Below are 25791 nucleotides of genomic sequence, written 5' to 3'. Positions count from 1 at the left end.
AATATCTTGCTTTGTGTAGGTTAGGTTTGTTGCTCTTTCCTTCATAGAGCAGCAAGTTAGTAGGCTCTGACTTTATCAGTTACTGGCTTTGAAATAACATTTTTGCCTTATTAATATTTTCTCTGACACTCAGCAAACATAACTTCTGTTTCATTTTTTCTTTATATTGCTTGCATGTTAAAACCTTTAACAGAGTTGATAAGGCTCTCCCAGTTAAAGTGTTTGAAAGTAAAAGCTAACAGGAGACGGAAGGAAAGGTGGAAGATTTTGCATTAAAACCGCTCCCTCTTCATGGAAACTAAATAATAAGAAAAAGCTATTTGGTTTATTTATCTAGTTGACTGCTTTGGATATTCTCAGTTATAGTGTATTTAGCCATATTAATGATAGCCTTGAGTTGTGCTTTTGTAATGTGATGTGTTTGTTTTTAATATAGGTAAACTATCGGCAAAGTATAGACAAACTTAAATACAGTTCAGTTACTGCCACACCTCAGATCATTCAAGCGAAAATCAGTGCACAGCAGCTCAGTGATGTAAGTCTTCTTGCCATTGGTCAGTACTTGAACCACTACATGTGTGTTGTAGTGGTCCTAGTGTTGGACTGCAACTCTGAAGATCAGGATTTGATTCCCTGCTTAGCCATGAAACCCACTAGGGCACATCACATGCTCTCAGCCTCAGGGGAAAGCAATGGCAAACAGTCTCTGAACAAATCTTGCCAAGGAAACCCCATGATGGGTTCACCTTAGAGTCGCCATAAGTCGGAAATGGCATGAAGGCACACAAGGACAATAACAAACAGGCATATTGTGCTGTGTGGTTAGTTTAGGCATATTTGAGCCTCCAACCAGCAGTCCCCCACAAATCCCAGAGCTTCCATGTTACAGCTAAACATTTCTTTGAGTATATGAAAAAGTTTCTGTTCTTATACATAAAGATCTGACATTGGACTTAAAGTAAACATGGCATACAATAATAATAATAATAATAATAATAATAATAATAATAATAATAATAATATAGTTTATTTGTATCCCGCTTTTCCAAAACCTGATCATGCTTCCTTCTTCCTAGCTGCTATCATCACTATCCATTCTTTCCCCCTGCTATTTCTCTTCCTTCTGACAGGAACAAGAAAAAGGAGCAGATGTCTTGGATCATCTTGTCTTCTTCCTCTGAGGAGTTGCTTTGAATATTCTCAATTATACTGTATTTAGCCATATTAATGAAAGCCTTGAGTTGTGCTTTTAAAAGGAAACTTCCCACAGGAGTGGTAACCACTTACTTAATTTTTTGAAATATTCGATTTGCACCAAAACAAATGTGACTTGGAGTCTAAGGATTGCAGTGATCATGACTGTCAAGACCTGTTAAACCAGAAAAAACAGGGCCAGTGAATAGGGATCAATGATAGTAGTGAGGAAGAAGGAGGCACTGAGATCATACAACACCTTTAATTTTCCTGTTTAAGAGTATTTAAGTCCAATTTTACACCTTAGCAGGTCTTGACAGTCATGATCACTTAAATCCCTAGACTCCAAGTCACATTTGTAGTGGTGCAAATCCAATATTTCAAAGAATTAAGTAAATGGTGACCACCCCTGCAGGAAATTTCCTTTTAATGCAGCCAATACGTTGACAAATAATACAGTACTCACAGTTCATGTAGCATTAGATGGTGTTAGATTTATATTAACTCAAAGACTTAATTTTAACTGAGGTCACTGTTTTTGACTGTACCACTTCAGATTATAGTTGGAGTATCATATAACATTTCTCCATTCTCCACCACCACCACCCGCCTACAATACAAACAAAATTCCTAAATCTCTGCATATAGAAAACTAGCATGTTAGGTAGGATGGTAGCCTAAAAATCATCCTCACCTCCTCTGTGGAGAGGTTTTTCGGGTTTTGAGTGGAGGGCTGTGGGTATGGAGGTGAAGTCCATCACATGGGCTTTTTAGCGAAACAGTTCACAACAGACTTAATATCACTAACTAAATAAAAACAAGCCCTCTGTGATTTGTTTATATTGATTTTAATCAGAAGAAATATAGTTGTGCCCAATTGCAAATTAAACAATTAATAGTTTAAACCACCATTCATTTTGATGGAATTTATCCTGTCCAAATTCCTCTGGAAACTCATAGAAGGAATAAACCTGATATTATTGTGATCTTTGCTTTCCATCCTACCTGATATTATTTTCTATTATTTATTCAATAATGCAGTCTGAGATATGGAAAATTATTTCTCATTGAAATTGTTCATTATATTTTCCATTGATATATTTCAGCTTGTAAAATGGCAATTAGTATAATATGGAAACTATTTAGGGATCTCTTGAGCCACGTTAAGAGAATTAGAATGGCCTCCCTACAAATTGTTGAAGCTTCAAATTAAAGTGTTCAAACAGTCCTCTTGTACTTAACTATCATTATATTTGATATAATGAATGCGTTTTTGACTCTTTGGCAGCTGAACTACCGGGCCCAGTATGAAAAAACCAAAACACACTATACTTTGCCTCAGGATGTACCACAATTAGTCAAGGCCAAAGCCAATGCAGAATTATACAGTGAGGTAAGGAAAAGTAATGTAAGGATGTACATTTGTGTATTATAGCCAGCCATTCTGTGAATATTTACCTGCGAGTAAGACCCACTCAGTACAGTGAGATTTGCTTCTAAATAAATATGCATAGGTTGCATCTACACTGTAGAAATAATGCAGTTTGATACCGCTTTAACTGTCGTGGCTGCATTCTACAGAAACCTGTTTTTTTTAAATTTTGCAGGGCACCAGCACTCTTTGGCAGAGACAGCAAAAGACCTTCTAAAAATACAAATACCAAGATTTCATAAAATGGAGCTACATCAAAGTGGTGTCAAACTGCATTATTTCTACAGTATAGATAAACCCATAGACCTTGTTAGTGAGTTGTTAACAATTAATAATTATTAATTAACATGGACTACGTTAGAAAACTTTATATTATTCCATTCTGCTGTAAGGTTGTTTTAGATGTATCTTCAGCTTATGACACAGATTTGTACACACCAAAAATTACATCAGTGATACCCAGTTTTCAACTCACTCATAGAATATATTTTGAATTTTTTAAACTTGTGTACCAGAAAAGGAATATGACACCATTATACAGTTGTTTTAAAGTAGTCATCAGTTTTAAAGTAGTCATCAGTTAATACATTGGTAGTTTCAAGCATTAGTTGGATGCCTGCCTCTCCTCCCCCCTCCTTTCTGCCAGTTGATCACCTATCATTTTACTAAATTTGTTCCCTATGTTTCATGAACCATGGAAAACTAATCTGAATTGGGTAGAAATGCTGTCTTTACATTTGTAGCATCTTCTTCTTGCAGATGTTTTATAAACCACTTCCTGCTTTATAGTTCTTTGATACTACACACTTAAGTATTTTATCTGTGGCTTTCATGGGATAGCATACTTGAATATCCATATTTTTATCAGACCTATAGGTCACATATACTACACTTTCTTATGTTATAGTTTACTTTTTCTTGCTTATCTCTATTCATGCTATTCATATATTACTGTATTTTCCCCCTAGATTAAGTACAAAGAAGGCTGGCAGAAAAGCAAGGGCCGTGGCTTTGAAATGAAGTTGGATTCCATGTCTTTGCTTGCTGCCAAAGCTTCAAGGGATCTTGCCAGTGATGTAGGTTATACTTATTTATCTAGGACATTGTACTAAAAGAAGTCAACAATAATACAGTGAAATGAAAACATGTTGCCTTGGGGGTTTTAAATTGCAGATTTCATTTAAAATTTATCTGTCAGGATGTGTGATAAACTGTTGGAGAGTTGTTCTAGCGTTTTTTAAAACTTCTGACTAACCTTGGTATTTGAAAGTGGCTTTCGAAAAGTAAAATAGAATAAAAACAGTGAATATATTTCTCCACTGGAAAATTCAGAATGCTGATTAAAATAGGTCGAACCTTCATGCTTAATAGAATCTTGTGTCTCCATCCATTTCACAATATTTTTTAAAAATCATTTAATTCTACAGTATATTTCAGTTACATGTATTTCAAAGGCATTTTGTTGATACTGGATTAATTTATTGTCCTTTCAATTGTTGAAGAATGTCCTGTTTTCCACTGTAATCTCTCTGTCTTTCTTGAGTTCTATGGAATTTTTTTTTTTTTTGTCATAGTTAAAAATATAAACAAAAAGTGAATTGTTGAACAGAAAACATGAAAGAATAATTCAAATTGTTGTCTTGCAGTTTATGTCAGTAAGGAAAACAAAAAAAGAGTTCTTTTAGAAAGAGCATTTTCAAGATGAAATAAAAATTAAGTTAATCAAGAGTTTGATATGCATGAAATCATTCAGCTCAACTAACAGTGAATGAAAGATATAATGTCTAGGTGTCATCAAGCATATTGTTAAGAACTCAGAATGTTCAAAATACCAGTCTCCACAATGGCATTCTCATGCTATAGCTGTGTTTCATTTGAATAACCATTACGTATTTTATCTTTAAAGATTAAATACAGAGAAGAATATGAGAAAACAAAAGGCAAAGCACTGGCAAACAAGGATTCAAGACTTCTGCATTCTTTGCAAGTAGCTAAAATGAGTAGTGAGGTAAATTATTCCTCATTATTTTAAAAACACATTTTTAATTATAAAACTTCCATTCTCACAATTTGGGAATAATTCTTCAGTATGGATACTGACCTGGACAGTCAATTGTTGTAGTGAAAGGCAACTTGGGAAAGATTGATAACTTGCACCAGTGCAGATATTGGTGAAATGTGGTTAATACAGTAAAAAGGAGGGGCAAATATTTTGGATTAGGGAGGGCTAAGAAAGGACTAGTATGCTTGAATTCAATGTGCATTCCTAATCTCCTTTCAGATGCACCACACCATTTTTATATACCATATGTATATTAATGCTTTTAACTTTCTTTGGTTTAATCCTTTTTTAGAGTTTGATGATGTTTTTATGTTTGGAGGGAGGATTGGGGATCTTGGAATTTTAATGCATCTCTTTTTAACTGTATGATTTTTACTGTTGTAATCCGCTTGGATTCCCTGAGATTAAGCGGAATATAAATTATTATTATTATTATTATTATTTTCTGAGGGAAATTTCACTGAAATCTGTGCTTAAAATTAATTATTAAGCACTTATTCTTCATATACATACTTCTTTAGGTGTAAACCTTGTTGAAATTAGTAGGGTTTTCTTTTTTGTCAGCATGATTATAGAGTTGTACTGCCAGTGGTCTAAGTCCAAATTCTAAAGGTACCAGAAATCTAACCCTTAACCAGGCAAGCATTTTGAAAAAAGCTGCATGTGAAGAAATGAGAATGTAAGCAATAGCTATAGAGATGTACCTCAGTTAACAAAGTAGATGTATTTCTGGGTATTTCTTTTTATGCAGAGGTAACATAGAAAGTATGGGAATAGGTTCTTCCACCACAAAAAAGAAAAGCAGGTCAGAATGTTTCTGCAGACTTCTTATTCAAAACTGAACAATATGCACCAATGAAATGAAACAACCATGTCAGGGAAGCCTTGCATTAATAAACAAAAAACATTCTGAACCTTGAGAGACCACTTGAAAGCTTCTTCCAAAATGCACCCAAAGATGATTTTTTCATTTACCACTGTTTATCTTTCTTATGATTTCCATTCTGCTTGTCATACCTATAGATTTATGTTTTTTTTTTAAAAAAAACATGTTGGTGGTAACTAGTGAAACAGGCTTATCTGCTTTCCCCCTTTCTCTCTGTTTTGCTACTCACACGTGGCCTATAGGGGACAGCTCCTGTTTACCTTGCCTGTTGTAGGCAGACTTACAGAGCTACAGTATAGTAGTCTAGTGTAGAATCCCATTCTTTTGCAGTTCAATTTTTATTGCATTCTTTACTGTAGACATATTGCTGCAACTTCACACCAAAAATATTTCTCCAGCCCTGTTTCACCATCCTTCCAATGCTAATGCTGCTAAAATACTTCCAGCTAGACAGATAATGAGGAGGAAAGTAAATGCTTTGTGAGAGGCTTTGTTAACAGATTAAATGTAGGTCTTAATATACGTCTTGTGTTTTTACCCATACTCTTTTATATTATGGTGAATGCAATATTTTGATATTACTTAGATTGCATACAAAAAGGACTTTGAGAAGAACAAAACACATTTTCACTTACCAATGGATATGATCAACATTCAACATGCCAAAAAGGCCCAGGCTCTAGCTAGTGACCTTGACTATAGGAAGAAAATCCACGAGTATACTGTGGTTCCAGAAGATCTAAAGACACAATGGGCCAAAAAGGCCTATGGGTTACAGAGTGAGGTAGGAACCTAGCTATTCTCTTCTTCATTATAGAATGCTGATGACTGCAGGGATGTTGGGAAAATCTGTTGATTATTATTTTTAGTAACTCAGATTTTTATCAGTGATCTATTGTAACCAAACTCTTTTGTGTGCATTAACTCAAATGTTTTGATAACTCAGAATTTAATTCATTTTAAATTACTTATAAGAGAAAATATCAACTTTCAGTGGAAGGACATCGAAGGGAGAAAAATTTCTTCCACCAAAACATTAGTACAGTTATCATTATCTGTGGAAGAAAATTGTAGGTATGATACAATTTACCATTGTTTGTCTGGTAAATTCACATTTATTTTGGAGATATCAGTGAATCCATCTGTGTATTTTTTAATAATCTAGCCATAGTTTTCAGTAACAAGTAAAAAGCTTTCTTTTTCCCCTTCAGCTTCAGTACAAGACAGATCTTACCTGGATGAAGGGAGTTGGATGGATAGCAGACGGAAGTCTCAATATTGAGCAAGCAAAGAAAGCAGGAGAACTTTCCAGTGAGGTCAGTTTCTAGATTTTGCTCTCTAGCATGATCAAGTCTGTCAGGATCTTTACGGAAGGTGAAAAACATTAACAATCTGGTAATATCTGAGTCTGAGTCCTGGGAAAATGTTTTATATCATGTTGTTTTGTATTGTCTTGTTGGACCACAGGTTGTGCAAGTTTGTATGAAAAAAACTGAAAATTAGAAGTGGAAATGGCAAAAGACTCCAAGTATGAAGAGTAGCTAGTTAAGATCATTTTAGAGTTATCAAGAATTATATTCTGATGTTGTAGAATGCTGACATCTGGCAACACTGTTACTCTGAAGGAGAAACAGAAGGAAAAAGCAGTGCTCAGATCTAATACCATTCAAGGAAGGGAAATGACATCTACTGCTGGGGTTTGCCCCATAAATACTCACTGCCAAAAATACTGAATGCAGTGATGATTGGCTGAAATGATTCTTTATTTCTGAACTATGTAAAAGGCATATCAGTTGAAGGCTACTTGGATGTTCTTATTTCCAGCCAAGAACTGGCATTTTGTTGCTCTCATTGTAAACTTCACATTGGGCTGCATGTAATCTTTACAAACCATGTGTTTCTAATATGCTTCCCTCTTCTCCAGGTCTTGCATGTAGAACAATAAGCAGCTCTTTGAAGTGTGATGCACTCTAATAAAAAATAAACAAATCTCAGCCTTGTCTGCAGCTGAGAAAGTCACAGGGTGAGAGGGGCTATGTTCGCCTATCAATGAAACTCTAAAATAGAATATTTCCTGGCAGAAATCCCACATAGAAGCATACATACAAATACATACTGTGGCGTTGATTGCTGCGTTCGATTGAGGAGTTGTTAGCACAAGAGAATCAAGTAAAGTACATAAAAGAGTTTGCCTCTCCTTTATCCACAGACTTTGCTGTGAAAAAGCTGTGATATCCTTTTTTTCTTATAGTGTTTTTGACAGCAACAAGTTCAAGAGAAGGCCTTGTTCAGAAACAGCTCATGCTATTAAGCTATGTTGAGCATTTCTCACAGATGTTGTAAAGAAATGCGTATTCTCAACTTCTCAGGGCTGCTTTTTTGGTTTTGAAAACTTCATATAGAGCAGGTACTAGGAGAGGGTATGTGTGTCACTGTTTAACATGGGAATATTTAAAACTACTATCTGGGAAAATTCAGGTGTCTTTCTTTGCCATTTTGTCAGACTCAGGACAAACTAGACAATATTTTAAATTATAACTAGCAGCTACATCTTTTTTATCTTACTCTAGACTAGTATACTTCAGGGGGATTTAGATCCTAGCCTGGGAAAGAAGAGGGGATGTTTAAAGAGATTTTATTTCTCTGTCCCTCCCCCATTTTTGTTCTGATCTGGCTACCTGTGCCTACAGTTTTTTATTGCCAAAATGTTATCTGCTCATTTGAAAACTTTTTCCCCAATAAAACTTTCAGATGCAGGCTCTCCAATCCAAACTGAGAATACAGAGTATGCAAACAATTATAGTCCTCTTTTATGCCCATGCTTATTCTAGTCTATAACAAGAAAGAGCTGCTAGGTGTGTCCCTAAAAGTATAATCTAATCATCTAAGGTATCATTACAATCATGTTTCCAAAGTCTTATATTATTGGATAAACATGCTTTTATTTCCTGCCTCTCTCTGCGCACACATACACACACACACACGCACACACACAAAGAGAGCTATCATCATGTGTCCCTCAGATCGCCATCCTGTCTCCCATGCTGCTTAATATTTACATGAAGCCGCTGGGTGAGATCATCTGGAGACATGGGGTGGGGTGTTATCAGTACACTAGGTACGAAGATATGTTCACCAGTCCTGGACGGGTCACGCTTCCTTTAAAGGACTGTGTTCGCAGCTTGGGGGTATTTCTGGATTCGTTGCTTCAACTGTCATCTCAGATTGATGTGATGGCCAGCAGTGCTTGTTATCAGCTTTGGCTGATATGCCAGCTGCGACCCTACCTGAAATGGGGGGACCTAGAAACGGTTGTACATTCACTGGTAACCTCTCGTCTTGATTTCTGTAATGGGCTCTACATGGGGCAATCGTTTTGCCACGTTCGGAAGCTGCAACTGGTCCAAAATATGGCAGCCAGATTGGTTGTAGGTAAATCTAAATATGACCATATTACACCTATTTTGAAATCTTTACACTAGCTGCATATTAGCTTCCAGACACAGTACAAGGTGTTGGTTATTACCTATAAAGCCCTACATGGCCTGGGTCCAGCATACTTGGGGGAATGCCTCCTCCCATACAATCCTTCCCACACACTCAGGTCCTCTGGTAAGAACCTACTACAGCCAAAGAAAACCAGGCTGGCGGTGACTTCCCAGAGGACTTTTTCAACTGGCGCTCCAAAAATTTGGAATGACCTGCTGGAGGAGATCTGCCATATTACATCTTTGAATAAAAGGCGATGGAAACAGATACCTTCTGGCGGGCTTTCCCAGACTTACCTCTGAAACAAGAATCAGATCTACTGATATGTCTATTACCCCCCCCCCCCCCGATGGTCACTCCGGGCAAACTTTTGTTCCAAATATTTGCTGCAATCTTGGTGGAACTTTGTTGTACCGGAATTGTTACTGAAGTTGGTATGTTTTGTTTGTAATTTTAAGAAAAGGAGGGAGGGTTAAGGAGATTAAGGAATATTTTATTATTATTTATGTAATTGTTATATTTGGTTTGCTGTTATCCGCCTTGATCCTTGAAAGGGAGAGGCGGGATACAAATAACTAAATATATTATTATTATTATTATTATTATTGTGCAAACACATGGACATTTCCAGAATAGTGTAATAATAATAATAACAACAACAATAATAATATATTTATTTATTTGTATCCCACCTCTCCCATTTATATATGGGGAAAAGCTTATAGAACCAAGTTGGTATCCAATCCACATAGGTAAAAGTATCCAGAATAGTGTTTATATTAATTAGTGACTTATTATTATTATTATTATTATTATTTAAAAGATGTGTGGAATGGAATGATCTTCCTACTATACACACTCAGCCCACATTTGGTCTCTCTGATACTGCTTTATTTCTGAGTTGGAGCCCATATAAAAAACTTCAATTGCTATTGCTTTATACTGGTAGTAAGTGAAAGGCATCACATCTCCATTTTTAACCTTTGAGAATATGGCAGCGATATCTGACTCATCTTTTCTTTTCTTTTCTTTTAAAAATGTATTTTAATTAGAAAAAGTACAGACAAAAGGCTGATGCTCTAAAGTTCACAAGTGTGGCAGACAGTTCCCAGATCAAACATGCGAAGAAAAGCCAGGAACTGCAGAGTGATGTGAGTTCCTACTTTACTTTTTCTCCACACTGATTTTTTTTTATCATTAAAACTGGTAATTCTTGGGGACAGGGACCACCACTGAAAAAGCAATAGGATCCAGCCATGAACATTTGCCATTGCTTTACATAGGTTTGAGGTGTACTTCTAAGATTTTTTTGAACTACCTGTACTTCCACAGGTAGAAAACCTTTAAACCCAAAGGGTGTCAAGACACGTGCTGACCAGGTTTCAGATACTATGGTGATAAAGGTCATATACCTAACTAGAGAGAGAAATATTAAATTGGATCTTTTAGAACATCTGCATGGACTTCTGTAGTTGTTCTTTCCTCAGTGAGGTTCTTCTGAGTAATGTTAAAACTGTGCTGCCTTTTTTACAGTATACCTAGATCAGATGATTTAATTTGAAAACCTTTTTTATTGTTTAACTTGTACATGTTCATTGTGTGTATGTGTGTGTATTTCATTCCTTTTACACTAATGCTTGGCCTCCATATAATAAGGAAACATAGTGAAAATGAGAGAAGCTAATATGGACTGCCGACAGTTTTTATAACATTTAAACAAATAATTGTATCTGATGGTGTCATTCTGCTGCATGCTATTTTGATTCTTGCGATTTCGATGGCCCTATCCATTGATAAAACCACTGTGCAAGCTGTATCACAAGTGTATTCATAAACCTCCCAGCATGGTGTTTAACAACAACATCATCATCAACAACAACAATAACTTTATTTGTATCCCACCTACTCCAATTAGGATAAAGGCGGCTTACAGTAAAAAAAATCTAATACATAATAAAATATCACTACTCAATAACCCCAAATTCTACCCTCCCCATAAAATAACAATTAAATTCTGTATGCATTAAAAAGAATTCTAAATCTGATTCTAAATCTGATGTTTGCTTGTACTAGCAGAATGCACATGCACTAGCTGGACACAACTACCTCTTGAAGTTTTTTCCCTGCTGTTGTTATGATGGTGGAAAATATCAGAATAGTTGAAGCTTTTGGCAAATGAGAATTCCAGTTTGAAGTAAGGGTATAGATAGACAGATATCATGAGTATTTGAGAAATGTTTTGTTACCCTTAGTTTTAGGTTGGACTTTGATTTTTATTTTCCAGCCTCAAGATTAATAGTCAGATAGATTTTAATTTACATCTATCTGAACTATTATGCTTGATGTTGGAAAATTTTAAAATTTAACATTTAAAAAATGATATCTGCCTAATGCTATTGTTTACTTTTGTGTACAGATTGCATACAGATCAGGAAAAGAGGATTTTCTTCACAATTACACCATCAGCAAAGATGAACCTCTCTTCATACAGGCCAGAATAAATGCTGCAAATATTAGTGAGGTATAGATGCATACTTGCATGCTGTTTAATAATATTTCTATGCATAATTGTTGATCCTTTCACAAAAGTACATTAGGATACATTCACACTACTAAACTTTATTGTTATTTTATCAGGGTTTTTTTTTTAAACCAACCATCTTTCCATTTCACAAGGGATCTTGGGAAACATAGCTTAGGTGACACTCTTGCTAGAAAACCAACAGACGTAAGCTAGGATTCCTTAGCGAGAAGGAATACCTCTTAAATTTGTTTACATCTATGCTATAGATAATGGTACATCTACACTGTAAAAGTAATGCAATTTGACATCACTTTAACTGCCATGGCTCCATTTTACAGAACCTTGAGATTTGTAGTTTGGTAAGGCACAAGCACTCAGAATTCTTTAGGATAGACCTACGGCACTTAAAGTGGTGTCAAATTGCATTATTTCTACAGTGTAGATGCATACTAAAATACTGTTTTTGTCATAGTGTCTTTAGTCCCATTGGCTGGGAGTGAGAGGTGGTGTAGTGCAATATGTTTGGGGAGACTAGAAATGGGAAAAATCTTTGTAGACCCTTTGTATAAGTCTTTGTATGGTATAAGTCTTAAAGTTATTTGAATAATGCCTTTTAAATCTACACAATAAAATTTAGGCGCGTTACAGACGGGCCCTTTGCAGCGCGTCCACGATGTGCTAGGGTTGCCTCAGGGCGGCGCATGCACATGCCCCACAACCCTAGCAGGTCATGCATGCACCGCAATTGCGCAGCACCATACATACGGCGCGCGTATCTGTCATGTCGCAGCTGCGCAGCTTCCAGACGGAGCTGCGCAGCTGCGACGTAACAGTACTGTCTTTGGGGTTTTCCGGCGCCGCAAGAAGGAGCCACTTTTTTGCGCTCCTTTTTTGCTGCGCAGCTGCACTGTGCAATTTGTATGCTGCGGCACAGCTGTGCAGCAAAGAGAGGCGCCGAGGAGGCGCCTCTTTTGGGCGGTCTGTAACGCGCCAATGTTCTGGCCTGTAGCTTTATGCTCCATTTCTACTTGTAGCTGGTAGCAGCAGATCTCTGCCTGCCTAAGTGCCTGCCTGCTCAGTGCCCACCATGTTGCTTCTCAGTACACTTCACTTTTGACCATTGCTTCAGGTCTTTAGCTGTGCTCTTCTATGTAGCTGTACTTGAACTTTGAACCTTGAATCTTCTTAGGGCTCAATTTTTCAAGGATTTGTTCTGAAGAGTCTAATAAATCAATTTTGTATAGATGTTTTGGTTCCCCAATGCCAACCATTGGGAAACCCAAAGATACAGATGTCCAAATCTTGATTCATATTTAGAATCAGAAGAGGACATTATATTGGCTCTGAATCAATTGCGGTCTAATAAAAATAGTTGAAATCAGGCTCCTAAGCAGATGGGATTCTTACACTGCCTTAAGTTAAATATCACCTGCATCAGCAAAGATCTGACTCCTTTTGGACTATATGGGTTATGTCTATGCTACAGAACATAACAAAATGTAATAGAGGTTTTGACATATTTTTAAAGAAAATCTACAAGAGTAGCTGGGAGAAGCAGAAGGAGAAAGGATTTGAACTTCATTTTGATGCAATACCATTCCTGGCAGCCAGAGCAAAGAGGGATCTTGCCAGTGATGTGAGTATTGATTCTAATACACTACATTGGTCACATAGTTCTTGTAGAAGGAAAATAAAACATTTTTAATTACTTGTGATTTTCTTTGCTGATTTTTAAAAAATTTGTAAACTGACTTAAGTCCTAACTTTGCAGTAAAGATGGGGTATATAAAAAAAGAATAGAACAAAAGAGATGACTTCTGCAGATATAATTGCTCCTGTTAGTAGAATCTAGAGGAGAACAATCCTCCTTTTTTCTGTGCAGCCCCCAAATCTGCTTTTGGTCAGTGGTAAAGGCTACTAGGGCAGGAGAAAATGAAAAAAACTTGAGCATTAGATTCAGGAGAGCAGGTGGGTTGTGCTGCCAAGCCCCCGCTTTTTTGAAGAATATCGCTCAGACTTTTAAAAAAGTGACTATGCACTTTGTCACACAAATTCAGCAATAATGAAATATTCAAGTTAAATTTGATTAAAATATTTAAAACAGTATAACCTTAATAATAAGAAAACTGCAGGAAAAGGAATAAAATCACTTCTTGGTGAGTGTGTAGAACTCCCCATATCTTTTATATATGTATCATATTAATTTAAATAAATTTAAATACATTTAAGTTTCATCAATACATAAATATAAATTTAATAATAATTTAATTAAGTATAAATGGGAGGGGGTAAGAGCCAGTATAGTACAGAGGCTTGAGTGCTGAACGAAGACTCTAGGAGACCAGGGTTCAAATCCTATTTGAGTCACAGAAACCCACTGGTTAAATTTCATTGTGTTCAAAAGGATGATGATATTTATTTATATTTCCCGCTTCTCCCTGTGAATCGAGGTGGGATTACAACAACAATTATGGTAGCTCCTCCAAATGCTCTGAGCTGCCCTTTTATGCTGGACTAAAAAGGGGCATGAAATTAGTGTCGAACGATCTTTTGAATAGGTTCAATCCCCTCCTCAATTGTTGAACCAATAATAATATCCAGCCCTTTTGTTTGTTCTTGGCCGTGTAGGCAGCTCTAGAGAAGAAAATTGGCCCCTAGACCAGCTATAGTAGTCCATATTCCTTTAAATGCATTGCTATATTGTGTGTAGGATCAGATTCAGGTACTTTTTATGAGGGAGAGAATGTCAGCCATATTATTTTGTGGTTTTTTTGGGAGGGAGGGTTCATTGTCAGTGAATTACTTTGGTCCAATTACTGTAATTTATTTCAGTTCCCTGAATGATCCATTTTTCCCATTTCCCATTTCCCCCTTTATAGATAAAATACAAGGAGAATTATGAGAAGACGAAAGGACAGTTGATTGGGGTGAAATTTGCAAGTGAAGACTCACAAATGGCTCATTCACTCCATGTATCAAAAATGCAGAGTGACCTGGAGTATAAAAAGGCATTTGAGGATGTAAAGAATCAGTATCATGTTTCCATGGATATGATTAATCTTGTCCATGCCAAGAAAGCTCAGGATCTGGCCACAGACAGGGGATACAAGACAATCACACACCGTTACACTGCCCTCCCTACTGACATGAAGATGGAATGGGCCAAGTGGGCTTATGGCTTGCAGAGTGATGTAAGTTATACTGTATAACTTGTATTCAGTCTACTCCAAAAACTGGATAAACGTTACTTGTGGCAGAACTCCCAGCATCCTTCAGATATGCTGCCCTATCCAGTCTGCACCATTTATAGACCACAAAAAAGTGACTGAATCTGGGAACTATGTATATTTTATTTTTGTGTAATTTTCTATTCAACCTGAGAATGAGGCCAGCTTAGGAAATTGTAAAGATGCAACATCTTTATACACTGATATAATGATTGAAGTGGAAAGTTATGCTTGTCTCCCATAGTTGAATTGTGTAGGCACCAGATAATAGTGATCTCTCTCCCCCCCCCCACCATGCTACGGAGAAACGCACAAATTCTTCCTCCAGTATTACTCAAGAAATGTGAAAAGTGACTATGGGAGTCACCAGATATTCACATTCACTGATTCCTTTTTATGTCCAAATGTCCACCCCAAGGCTGCTTAGCTGGTACATGCTTAGCTAGGAGTAATCCTGATTGAACACAGTGGGTTGTCCTTACAGGTAATGGGACAGGGAAGAAAGCACACTGAGAAATCTTGCAAAACATTCCTGCACTGTTTTTCTATTATGCATCTCTACAGTGTTGGTTTAAACAGAAGACATTTAGCAAGCTGTAATAGAAAGTTTTAAAAGAAGGCTTTTAAAATGTATTTCTTTCAAATCTTATAGCAGAAATGTTTTGTGTTAGCATTATCACCATCTCTTTTCTTAATTCCTCCCGCCCTCATTCCTACCCACAACTGCAAAAAAGTGGATAAAACAAACGCAGGCACTAATTTGGCTCAGCTGGTGTTCTGATGTGTGAATTCTTTAGGTGGCATTTTTAATGTGTGAGCAGCAACAATGGGGCATTTTCTTTTCCTTTTGTCAGAACCGATACAGAGCAGATTTGAACTGGATGAAAGGCGTCGGATGGATCGCCACTGGGTCATTAAATGTGAAGCAGGCTAAGAAGGCAGGAGAACTCATTAGCGAGGTGAGATTTCATGACAGCACGTAACAAAACTTGCCGCATAATGCGTGTAAAATGTCTGTATAAAATTAAAATAATTTCCACTCAAAGACTGGAAAGAAAAAGGCTTCCCACATGAAAGCTCTCAAAACCAGGAATAGGACTCATAATTAGAGGGAAGTCAGATACCAAACACAAAACAGTGGGAGTCCATATAGCCTTTGCAAAAACAAAGTAGGTGACAAATGATATCATGAATAATAATGACAATCAAACAATGCTCAATTGCTACCCCACTAGCTTACATTTTTTAAATGAAGTGAATCAAGAGAAAGCCACAGAAGGTATATTCATAGCACCAAGGACCTACTTTTACACTAGCCCTCCTTTTCACTTGCTCTCTTCAACCCAGAGCAACAATGCATTTTGTTCATGGTTCCAAAGTGTTGATGATTCTAAAATTAATCTTTGTTATGATTTTGTTGATGATTCTAAAGTTAATTATCCACTGCTAAAATATGTGGGATCCCAGCACTTCAGTCCCTGAGAATTAGGTTAATTTGTTTTCCTTGAAGGACTTTTCTGTGTACTGAGGCTGAAACTAGGCAAGGAGATGAAGGTAATATGATGAGAGAGGCATCATTGTCTATGGTGTGCACACTTATTTCATTTTGTTCATGGGTCCTGTAGTGTATTTTATTGGTTCAGAATCTGATTGACCAGAGACTATAGTGAAACAAAAGAGATGAATGTTAGCTACCATAGCAGTCAGTGCCTCTGTCATGTAGCTTCAGTTCAGCTCTCCTAAATATTGTTTTCCCCCTTCCGGTTTCAGTTTTTCATGCAAGGACTGTCGCTGCATCTTCTAGATGTAGTACTTCTCTCATGGGCTCATTGCATTTGCCCACCTGCACTTGAATGGAACCTGTAAAATGGGATATTTCCCCTCTTAATATAATCCTTCCATTTTTATTGGAATTGCAATATTGTGAAATGTCTAAAACATTTTATTGATAGCATTATTACTGCTCTGCTTGAAATATAAGCTTGAGGAAGGCTTTTGTCTACATCACTGAAAGAAAACATAACATTTAGGATAATATATAAAAATATTGCCTCTACTATTGAATGCCTTTATTTTGCTTTGAAAGACTTCTTAATGTAAAATGCAGTTTTGTGTTTCAGACCATTTGGAAAACATATTCTACTCATGGGACCTTGGGTGTTTTAGTAGGCAGAAGATCAGCTTGTAATATTTTCCTTAAATTTAAGTGAAAGTTCTTTGCTATTACATCAGTAAAGGTTATTGTTAAATGGAAACAAATATTAATCTGAAAGTTCCTAGGAGATAAAACTGAGGAAAGAGGAATAATAATTATGTTCACAAATTCACTCTAATCTCAAGCAACCTATGATTTTTTTCTTTCAAATAGCATGAAAGAGCTGCACAAAATTCACAGCTTTGATCTTTTTCTGCTCAACAGAAGAAGTACCGTCAGCATCCATATGCTTTGAAGTTTACCAGTATTAAAGACACTCCTGAGATGATCCAGGCTAGAATTAGTTATAACCAGGCTGTGGATGTAAGTTATAATGTATATACATTATGATTATAAGAGTGGTATCCTCTTTGAACGACCTGATTGAAGCACTGGCTTTCTTTCTCATTCCCTGTCACTGAGATCATTCCCAGGAACTGAAAAACTTATGTTCTAATCATGTGAATCTTACAAAGCCCACTTTTAGTTAGAATGGAAACCTTCCATTCTCCATTGAGCCCTATGGGAAACCCACATATACAGCTGTAGCAGAATTTTCACCCTGACTGACATAATTTTAAATTTAATATCTGAAATGTCTAATCCTATCAGTGCCATGGAGAACTTTTTCTTTTTCTTTTGGAAGGTACCAAGGGTAAAAAAAAAAAAAAGAAAAAAAAGACTTGTGGATGAATGTTACTTTTAGACTGGGTTCCCTTGTGCATTGCTATTGATAATTTCCCTTGATGAGTTATCTTCACATTTACTTGAAAATTATTGCCTTATCATACACATGTACTGTCAGCATTGACCAGCAGTGAAGTCAAGGGCAGAGTAGATGGGGACAGTTGAAATTTAAAAGTTTGGACATTCTCACAATGTGATTAGTATAGCTAATATATCTTCCCCGTGAGTAAGCCCCAGTGCAATAACTTCCTGACCTGCAAAGCACAGTTCAATTTCATGCAAGGACATCCTGGCCTACAAAATATAGCTCAGAAAAATGAGTACCCAGCTTGTTGGGGGCAATTAGCTTACAGACTGTAAACTGCTTAGAGAGTACTGAGTTCACTGATAAGGAGTATAGAAATGTAGAAATGCTATTACTACACAGTGAATGAAACAGAGTAAGAGTTAAATGCTCCCGAATACTTGGGAAATTAAGTGCCTTATTTAGTTCTAATGTGTAAAGAATAACATAGTAGGCAGTGGAGAAGTCTGGGGAGAGCACTCCATAGATGAAGCACCAAAGTCTCCCTAATGGTGGAGAACCCTGCATGACACCTTCAGATGACCTTAATACCTAGGTGGATTGATATGGGGGTCTTTCTTTAATTACCTGGGCCACAGTCCATATATGTCTTTAAAGAACACCAGCATCATTAATTGAAAAATGAATTGAAAGTTAATCAAGCTCAGTGAGCTGTTCCATTTAACAGCCTCACAGCTATGTACCATACTGGTTGTTATCTCAGAAAAACTAGAGTTGCCAGAGTGAAAACTGGAGAGGGCTCCTGTGCCATGGAATGGTTGTGTGGAGAGGCAATCACAGCAGGTGCTCCTTGTCACACAAGTAGGTAACAAGCAACACCTGCTGAAATTTCCTCTTTTACGCAGCCATAAAAGGTAGAAGAGCCCTTTCCAATCTTCACTCTAGCAACTCTAGAACAGGTCTAAATTTGGGACCCGACAAACTTTTGGTTTCTGCACCATTCAAAAACCAGTGGGAAATAATTCAGTTTCCCTGACCTGCTGATCAAAAAGTGCTATTCTCCAAGAAACAAATTTTGAAGAACAGCTCAAGTGCAGTCTGCTGAATTAGAACTTATTAAGAAGTTTGATTATGTCCTTTTAGGTTTGAACTGTGTTGGATATCACCACATTAATGCTAATGTTATGATTAATTTCTGCTACGTAAATGGCATTTTGCTTATCTTAAAAACCATACTTCATTATATAGTCTAATAATCACATTGTGTGTATGTATGCACACCTTTTCAAACAGTGATCAGCAATAGGACCAAGTATATTTCCGATGGAATCAGAAATAAATCAAAACAGCATATTTTTTGTATCTGTAAACTGAAGATAGTAAAATCCAGATAAGGGTCCCAGAAAGAAATTTAAATGCTTAGTGAGGTTCATATGGGGAAGGTGGATTCTTTTTTTAACATTAATTTTTATTACAGTAGTTTTCAGTATGGACAGTCTAGTTTATTATCAAAATAATATACAATTAAAGATAAAGAAACAGTAGGGAAAAAAGCAAAGAAGAAAAGAAAAAAGCAGGAAAGGAAAGGAAAAGAAAGACACACAACTAACTCACAGTAGTGCTCTCACCATTCCCCCTGAATGTAATGAAAAGGAAAAAAAGAGATCCCCCCTGCCATTACAGATCCAACTAAATAATCCCACTAAAATTACTAATAACCATTTGTTGTTGTTGTTAACTGGATGAGACATCTTCAAACTCTTCTATTATCCACTGCTCTGCTTAGATTGTGTAGATTCAGGCCTGTGGCCTCCCTGACTGAATCTATAGATCTGATGTGTGGTCTTCCTCTCTTTCTACTGCCCTCCATCTTTTCCAGTATTATTATTTTTTCCAATGAGTTGTGCCTTCTCATGATGTGGCCAAAGTACGACAGCCTCACACTGATCATCTTGTCCTCCAGGGACTAATTATTGAGTTAATTATTCAATTTTAATAAGGTTAATACTGCATTTCTGTCCCCTGCTACGTGGTATTTGTCTTTATTTTATAGCGTCTATATAAGGAGCAGGGAGAAAACATCAAGCATCATTACACCCAAACAGCAGAACTTCCTGAGATGTTTCAAGCTAAACAGAATGCTCTCAATATCAGTGAGGTAAGATTTAAGTTAACAGGTGACATGAAGGCACGTACATACACACACGAGATCTTTCTGGCCCCATTTTAAAAAATCTTAGAAAAGAACATCTTAGAGGGACACCGTTACCTTCCCAATATATGAGTCTTTTGATACCTATTTCACTTTCCATTGACATTACAAAGCTGTATTAATGAGTTCTGTGGCTTTGTCAAAAGCACTTATAGGATGCCACAAAATTGCTGGGAAACTAGGGCAGGGCTGTGATGAAAATAACTGAAATTAAAATTTGGGTGATGTCCATGTGAGGAGGGAGAAAATTTGGGACACTGAATGACAAGTAGCATCAAAAGGTGCAGCCATGATCTCTCTCTCTCTCTCTCTCTCTCTCTCTCTCTGGGGGGGGGGGGGCTTTAGCTACCATAATTGGTGGCAACAGCCACAGCAGACCTACACTCACAGTGGCAGATTACCAATTTTTTAATTTCAGAATGCTCTAGATGCATTATTATTCAAGGCCGCTAACTAACAGCTGCCATTGTAATTGCCATCCTCAACCAACAATTCCTGGGAATGAAGATGCATCTTGGGCATTAAGAGTGAAGAAAATTACCATCATTATGCTGGGAGCATCTTGGTGCAGCAAAGGAAAGTGAGGAGAACAAGCAAAGATACTGCTGTCACTGCGAAAGTTAAGACATCCCTGGAAAGCTAAAAAAGCCTTTAAGTTATGTTTCCTTCAAACAGTGGCATGAAATTACTGTTCATTAGATTGTGCCCTGACTTGTATGTTTAAACTCACTGGATTGGATCAAGACTACAATTGAGGCTACATTTCTACTACAGAAGTAATCCAGTTTGACACTACTTTAACTGCTATGGCTCAATTCTGTAGAATTCTGGGAATTGTAATTTGTTATAGCACCAGAGCTCTCAGTCAGAGAAGGCTAAGGCCTGTTACAGACAGCCAAAATAAAGCTGCTTCGAGTCACAGTGGAGGTATGGTGTTTCAATGATGCATGCGTCCTAAGAGTCCAGAAGCCACACCAAAGCCACGCTCCAGTCCTTAGGGCTGGAGTGTGGCTTTGGTGCGACTTCTGGACTCTTAGGACGCATGCATCATTGAAACACCATATCTCTACTGTGACTCGAAGCAGCTTTATTTTGGCTGTCTGTAACAGGCCTAAATGTCTCACAAAACTACAGTTCCCAGAATTCCAAAGGATTGAGCCAAGGCAGTTAAAGTGGGGTCAAACTGGATTATTTCTGCAGTGTGGATGCAGCCTGATTTGAAGTTGAATTTAGCTTCTGTCCACTTCTGTAGGACTGAAGTTAACTGATTTGCCCCACTCATTTCAATGAGAAATAAGCAGAGCTGATTTTTGCTAGGATCCACCTGTTGTCAGCAATGAAGTTCATCATCAGGTTACTTACCCTTGTAATCTTAAAATGTGATTGACTTGAAGTTGTACTCATTAATATAAATAGGGGAACCAGTCCCCATTAGGCAAAGTGAGGTGAATCTCACACAGGAGATCCTGTGGGTCAGGCATAGTAAGAAGATGTCAATGGTGTCAGTACAACAGAACAGAACTGTCAGTGAAACACGATATGCCCTACATCCTAATTTGCTGTCGTTAGATGTGGTCAAGAATGCTTGCCCCCTCCATTGTTGAAAAACTATTAATCTATCACTCTGGTAAACTTCTGTATTAGGTGTGGGCAAAATAAACATAGGCAGTGCCACTATGTACTTTGCCTCAGACAATAAAATTTCTTGGGCCATTGCATTAATACAGATTTATTCTAGGCATAGATTTGTGCACATTACATGGGAGAGAGCTTCAGATATCAATAAATATGTATTGGTCCTTTTTACTCTTTCCAAACAGACCCGCTACAAAGAATCCTGGAGCAAGATGAGAGATGGTGGTTATAAACTGAAACTGGATGCCATTCCTTTCCAGACAGCAAAGGCATCTACTGAAATTATAAGTGATGTAAGTTTCTTTAATACAAAGAGTCTGATCTCAAAATAAGAATACTGTTCTTTCTGCTTTTGCTTCTATGTGAAATCACCCACTTGTTGAAAAGACAACCAAATGTAAAATAATTGTGGATAGGATTTCTCTCTCCTTTCTCATATTTTTGTTTTGCTTAATTTCCCACCTCAGTACAAGTACAAGCAGGCATTTGAAAAGACAAAAGGACAGATGATAGGCTCCTGTGGCTTGGATGATATGAACATTTCTCATTCAGTGCATGCAGCATTGCTACACAGTGATGTAAGTAGCCCTAAGCATGGCAGCTGAAAAATGTAATGACAAATTTCTTATAAGCATTGTTTAGATGACTATCACTTCTTCAGTATATCCTCAACAATATTGTAGAAAGACAGGGTATAAATAAAATAATAAAATTGTTTGAACAGGAGGTTCCATGTACATTAGAGATGAGAAGAGGACAAAAGGCATGCCAGACTGGTTTTTCTCTTTTTTGGGTGGGGGAGGGGAATCCCAAGGGCCTCCCATCCTAGTTATTAAAGAAACAAAATGCTTACTGTGGACCTTTACAGACCAGCCTGAAAGGCTATCCTGGGGGCAGAGTCGGGCTGCAGGGTATCCTGATGCCGTTTACCACTCTAGACGGTGCATGGCATTATGGTGCGCCTCTGGTGCTGAGTCCAGATGACACAGAGCTGAAGGGATGCCATATAGCTGTACCACCGCGGCTATGGTGCCCTTTCAAGGGCACAAAAAAGAGCTGCTTTTTGTGGCTCCTTTTTGTGTCCTCAAAAGGCTGGATCAGGGCTGTGGCGTGAGGTTGCCACGGCCCCAATCTGGTGCAAAAAGGGGCGGTCTGTAGAGCCCCTGTCTTCTCTTCATGCCATGGACCAGTTGCCTTCCCAGTTTTAAAGAAAGCCTGTCCTAAGGCTAAAATAGCTCAAACGGTAAAATGCATCAAAAGGGCAAAAACATGACTTAATTGTCTCCCCTGCCTGTCAGAGAGTGCAGGATATTATGAGGAAAAATAAATTAAACTTTAAAAAAATATTTGGAGGGGATGAAGGTACAGCAGGAGGAAGCAGTCCTTTGACATCTGGTGAGGCACAGTTGTGAGCCCTAGACCCCAGGTATTTGCCCACCCTGATGTATGTGGTGCAAAGCCAGACCAGTGTTAACTCTGAAAATAGAAGGAAAGAGAGAAAATCCAAGATCACTGTTGGATCAGAAATGTGTTGACAGGAAAAAAGCGAATTTCCGCCCTATTAGAGCGACTGTCTGAGCAAAAGCTTTGTGGGGCACTTACTATCAACGAACAATTCTGAAATGGTTAAGAAGGCTTACAAAATTGGCTTGAGTGTTTGTTCTAAGATGCTAAACCATTATTATCCAGATGTATTTATATTTATGTATTGCTCTGGAACAAATGTTTTCAGCACATTGAAAAGCAGAATAAAATTAAAACATAAATGAAAAATTGTAAGGTCAGTAGATTACATAGACTCTCAAATTGTTTCTCATGAGTAAATTTTAATTTAAGCTAGAATATGGCTTCTTATTTCACATCATATTCCTTCCATTTTATTTCCTACACAGGTAAATTACAAGAAAAGTCTTGATCATCAGAAGACCCAGTTCCACCTACCGTTAGACATGGTAAATTTAGTACATGCCAGAAAAGCCCAATCTTTGGTGAATGAGCAAGAATACAGACAGCTGCTTCACAGTTATACTTCCCTGCCTGAAGATGTTAGGCTGCAGTGTGCCAAGAAAGCTTATAAATTACAGAGTGAGGTAAGTTCCAAGTTCTTCATGTAATCTGGACATGGAGCACATATTACACATATTAATTTGAGCAATTAGCTGCTCTTGATTTGCATGCTTCATAATTATCCATGTATCACCTCTATATATTTATTCAGTGTTCCAATCTTATTTTAATTTTGTAGGCATTCATTCTTTTTTCCTTCTTTCTAGAATCAGATATGTATTGTGTGTAAACATACAAATATCATTTGAATATGGTTGAATAATACTAAAGTATTATGTGACAGATGTTACTTCTAATGAATGCATTTAGTTGACTACAGTGCCTCTCATACTCCATCTTGTAAATTAATTTTGATTGGTTTCCTGTAGAATATATACCGGTCTGACTTGAACTTTATGAGAGGAGTTGGTTGTATTGTACCAGGCACCTTAGAGATTGAAGCAAAGAAGAAAGCTTCTGAACTCATCAGTGAGGTAACAAAAGAGGGGTTTGATTTCTCCACTACAAACAAGGGTTTGCCAGATGTCTCTGTAAAACTGGGCTGGCAAAGTAACTCCCTGGATTAAGGGTGGGCTCCTTTCCCCACCCTCCCTTTTTATTTGATCACTCAATTCATGTCCTAGGTGAACTGAATGGAGTTCAAGGTTTTGCAGACCTTGCTAACTACTTTCACAAAGTTTCTCTTCTGTAATCAGGACCCAAGTGGTTGGTACATTAGGGTGATGCTTTATAGTAGGAAATGTTCCTTTCCAGATGAAAGGAAGCCTGTGTTCTGTTATTAGGCATAGAATCACAATTTTTCAAAACCCAAGTGGCTCTACATAAGCGGCCTGGAGAGAGAATTGCTTCCTCTCCCTGTCTCTCCCCTCCCCCATTTTTACAATCTCAGGTTTTTCTCCAGAGTGAAAGGATGGATCTGAAATAAAGCAAAATAAAGACCAAACTAGACACAGGGTGGCAGCCACACTTTTAAAATTCACACTGATTCTTCAACAGCTTTCCACTTTCTTGCACATTTACTTCCATAGTTTTAGACTCCCCGCCCCCTCACAGATAGGCTTTGAGGTCAGAAGTGGGGATAAAAGTGCTTAAAGAATGAAGATTTGAGCATGCATCAAATCCACTTTGTGGGCTTCCTTCTTTGCCCACCCCCCACATCTAGCATGTATCATCCTCTCACCATTTTTTCTTACATGACAAAATCCATTCCTTTTTTGTTTTATTTTGTGCATTTGTTGAAAATGTGAGAACTTTTAAGCCTGTTTGTCTTTCAGATTGCAAGCATTGCTTGTATGCATGTTGCCCCTGTGCCTCCCTGCATCATTGATTCTGTTCTTTTGTGTTATCTTTTTACATACATTTGAAAATCAAATATTTAGCTGGTGATGTGTAGATTTGTGTGGGTAAGCACCTTCAAGTCACCTGTTGACTTATGGTGACCCCATGCATTTTATAGGGTTTCTTAGGCAGAGAATCCTCAGAGGTAGTTTTGCCAGTTTATTCCTCTGAAACATATGCTACGCAGGGTGACCTGATGTCCTCCTTCATTTCAACCTTTTGTCTAGGAAGAATTTCAAAACATCCTCCATTTTCAGCATGAATAAAAAGCATGAATTTAGATTATTGTTTTGAGCTTTTACTTGATAATGTTTTACCTTTTTCTTGAATGTCCTACATTTTGTGGTACCTTGTCTTCCTTTGTGGTTAGGACATCTGGTCACCCTGAGCCTAAGCATGAGGAATTCATTGGCAGTCTCTTATCCAAGCTCTAATGAAGGCTGATCCTGCTTAGTTTTCCAAGATCAGATGAGATCTCGTCCAATTAGGGTAACGGAATGCAAAATACATCTGGTCTGAGTTAAGACTAGGGAATTTCTCCTGGGATATGTCTTTATAAATCCACCAGTGGATTTTTCACACATTCCTATTTTAAAAGTGCTGGGGAAAGCAGGAAAGGCTTGATCTTCACCTTCACCACTATGTCTTTCAGGGGACATATCTTGCTTTATCTCAGTGTGTGGCAATGCATACCTGTCTACTGTTATCTAATTTGGCCTGGTTCCGTTTGCAAATTTCCCATGTTTACAGGTACAAGTAGCTGTTCAATTTATTACATTGATTTTTTTTTAGCTCTGAGGACACTTTATACAGAAACAA

General features: G+C 37.4%; 1 protein-coding gene across 3 annotated transcripts in view; it reads left to right on the top strand.

The window, feature by feature from the left end:
• NRAP (nebulin related anchoring protein) overlaps window positions 1–25791 on the top strand; it is a 75609-nt gene that overhangs the window by 23874 nt on the left and 25944 nt on the right. For 2 of the 3 annotated variants that reach the window (XM_089509930.1, XM_089509929.1), the window contains 17 exons: window positions 437–535; window positions 2483–2587; window positions 3595–3702; window positions 4533–4634; window positions 6161–6358; window positions 6786–6890; window positions 10116–10214; window positions 11480–11584; window positions 13116–13223; window positions 14467–14778; window positions 15669–15773; window positions 17234–17332; window positions 19774–19878; window positions 21753–21860; window positions 22035–22145; window positions 23460–23657; window positions 24003–24107. In XM_089509930.1, the coding sequence (XP_089366056.1) occupies window positions 437–535; window positions 2483–2587; window positions 3595–3702; window positions 4533–4634; window positions 6161–6358; window positions 6786–6890; window positions 10116–10214; window positions 11480–11584; window positions 13116–13223; window positions 14467–14778; window positions 15669–15773; window positions 17234–17332; window positions 19774–19878; window positions 21753–21860; window positions 22035–22145; window positions 23460–23657; window positions 24003–24107 (2172 nt within the window). The remainder of the gene's footprint in view (window positions 1–436; window positions 536–2482; window positions 2588–3594; window positions 3703–4532; window positions 4635–6160; window positions 6359–6785; window positions 6891–10115; window positions 10215–11479; window positions 11585–13115; window positions 13224–14466; window positions 14779–15668; window positions 15774–17233; window positions 17333–19773; window positions 19879–21752; window positions 21861–22034; window positions 22146–23459; window positions 23658–24002; window positions 24108–25791) is intronic. The other variant, XM_089509931.1, reaches the window with a different exon arrangement.

The sequence above is a fragment of the Sceloporus occidentalis genome, unplaced genomic scaffold (genome assembly GCF_023333645.1).
Source record: "Sceloporus occidentalis isolate IW3139 unplaced genomic scaffold, rSceOcc1.0.p SCAF_2, whole genome shotgun sequence".
In the NCBI taxonomy this organism is placed as follows: Eukaryota; Metazoa; Chordata; class Lepidosauria; order Squamata; family Phrynosomatidae; genus Sceloporus; species Sceloporus occidentalis.
This window is presented reverse-complemented; position numbering and strand designations above follow the sequence as displayed.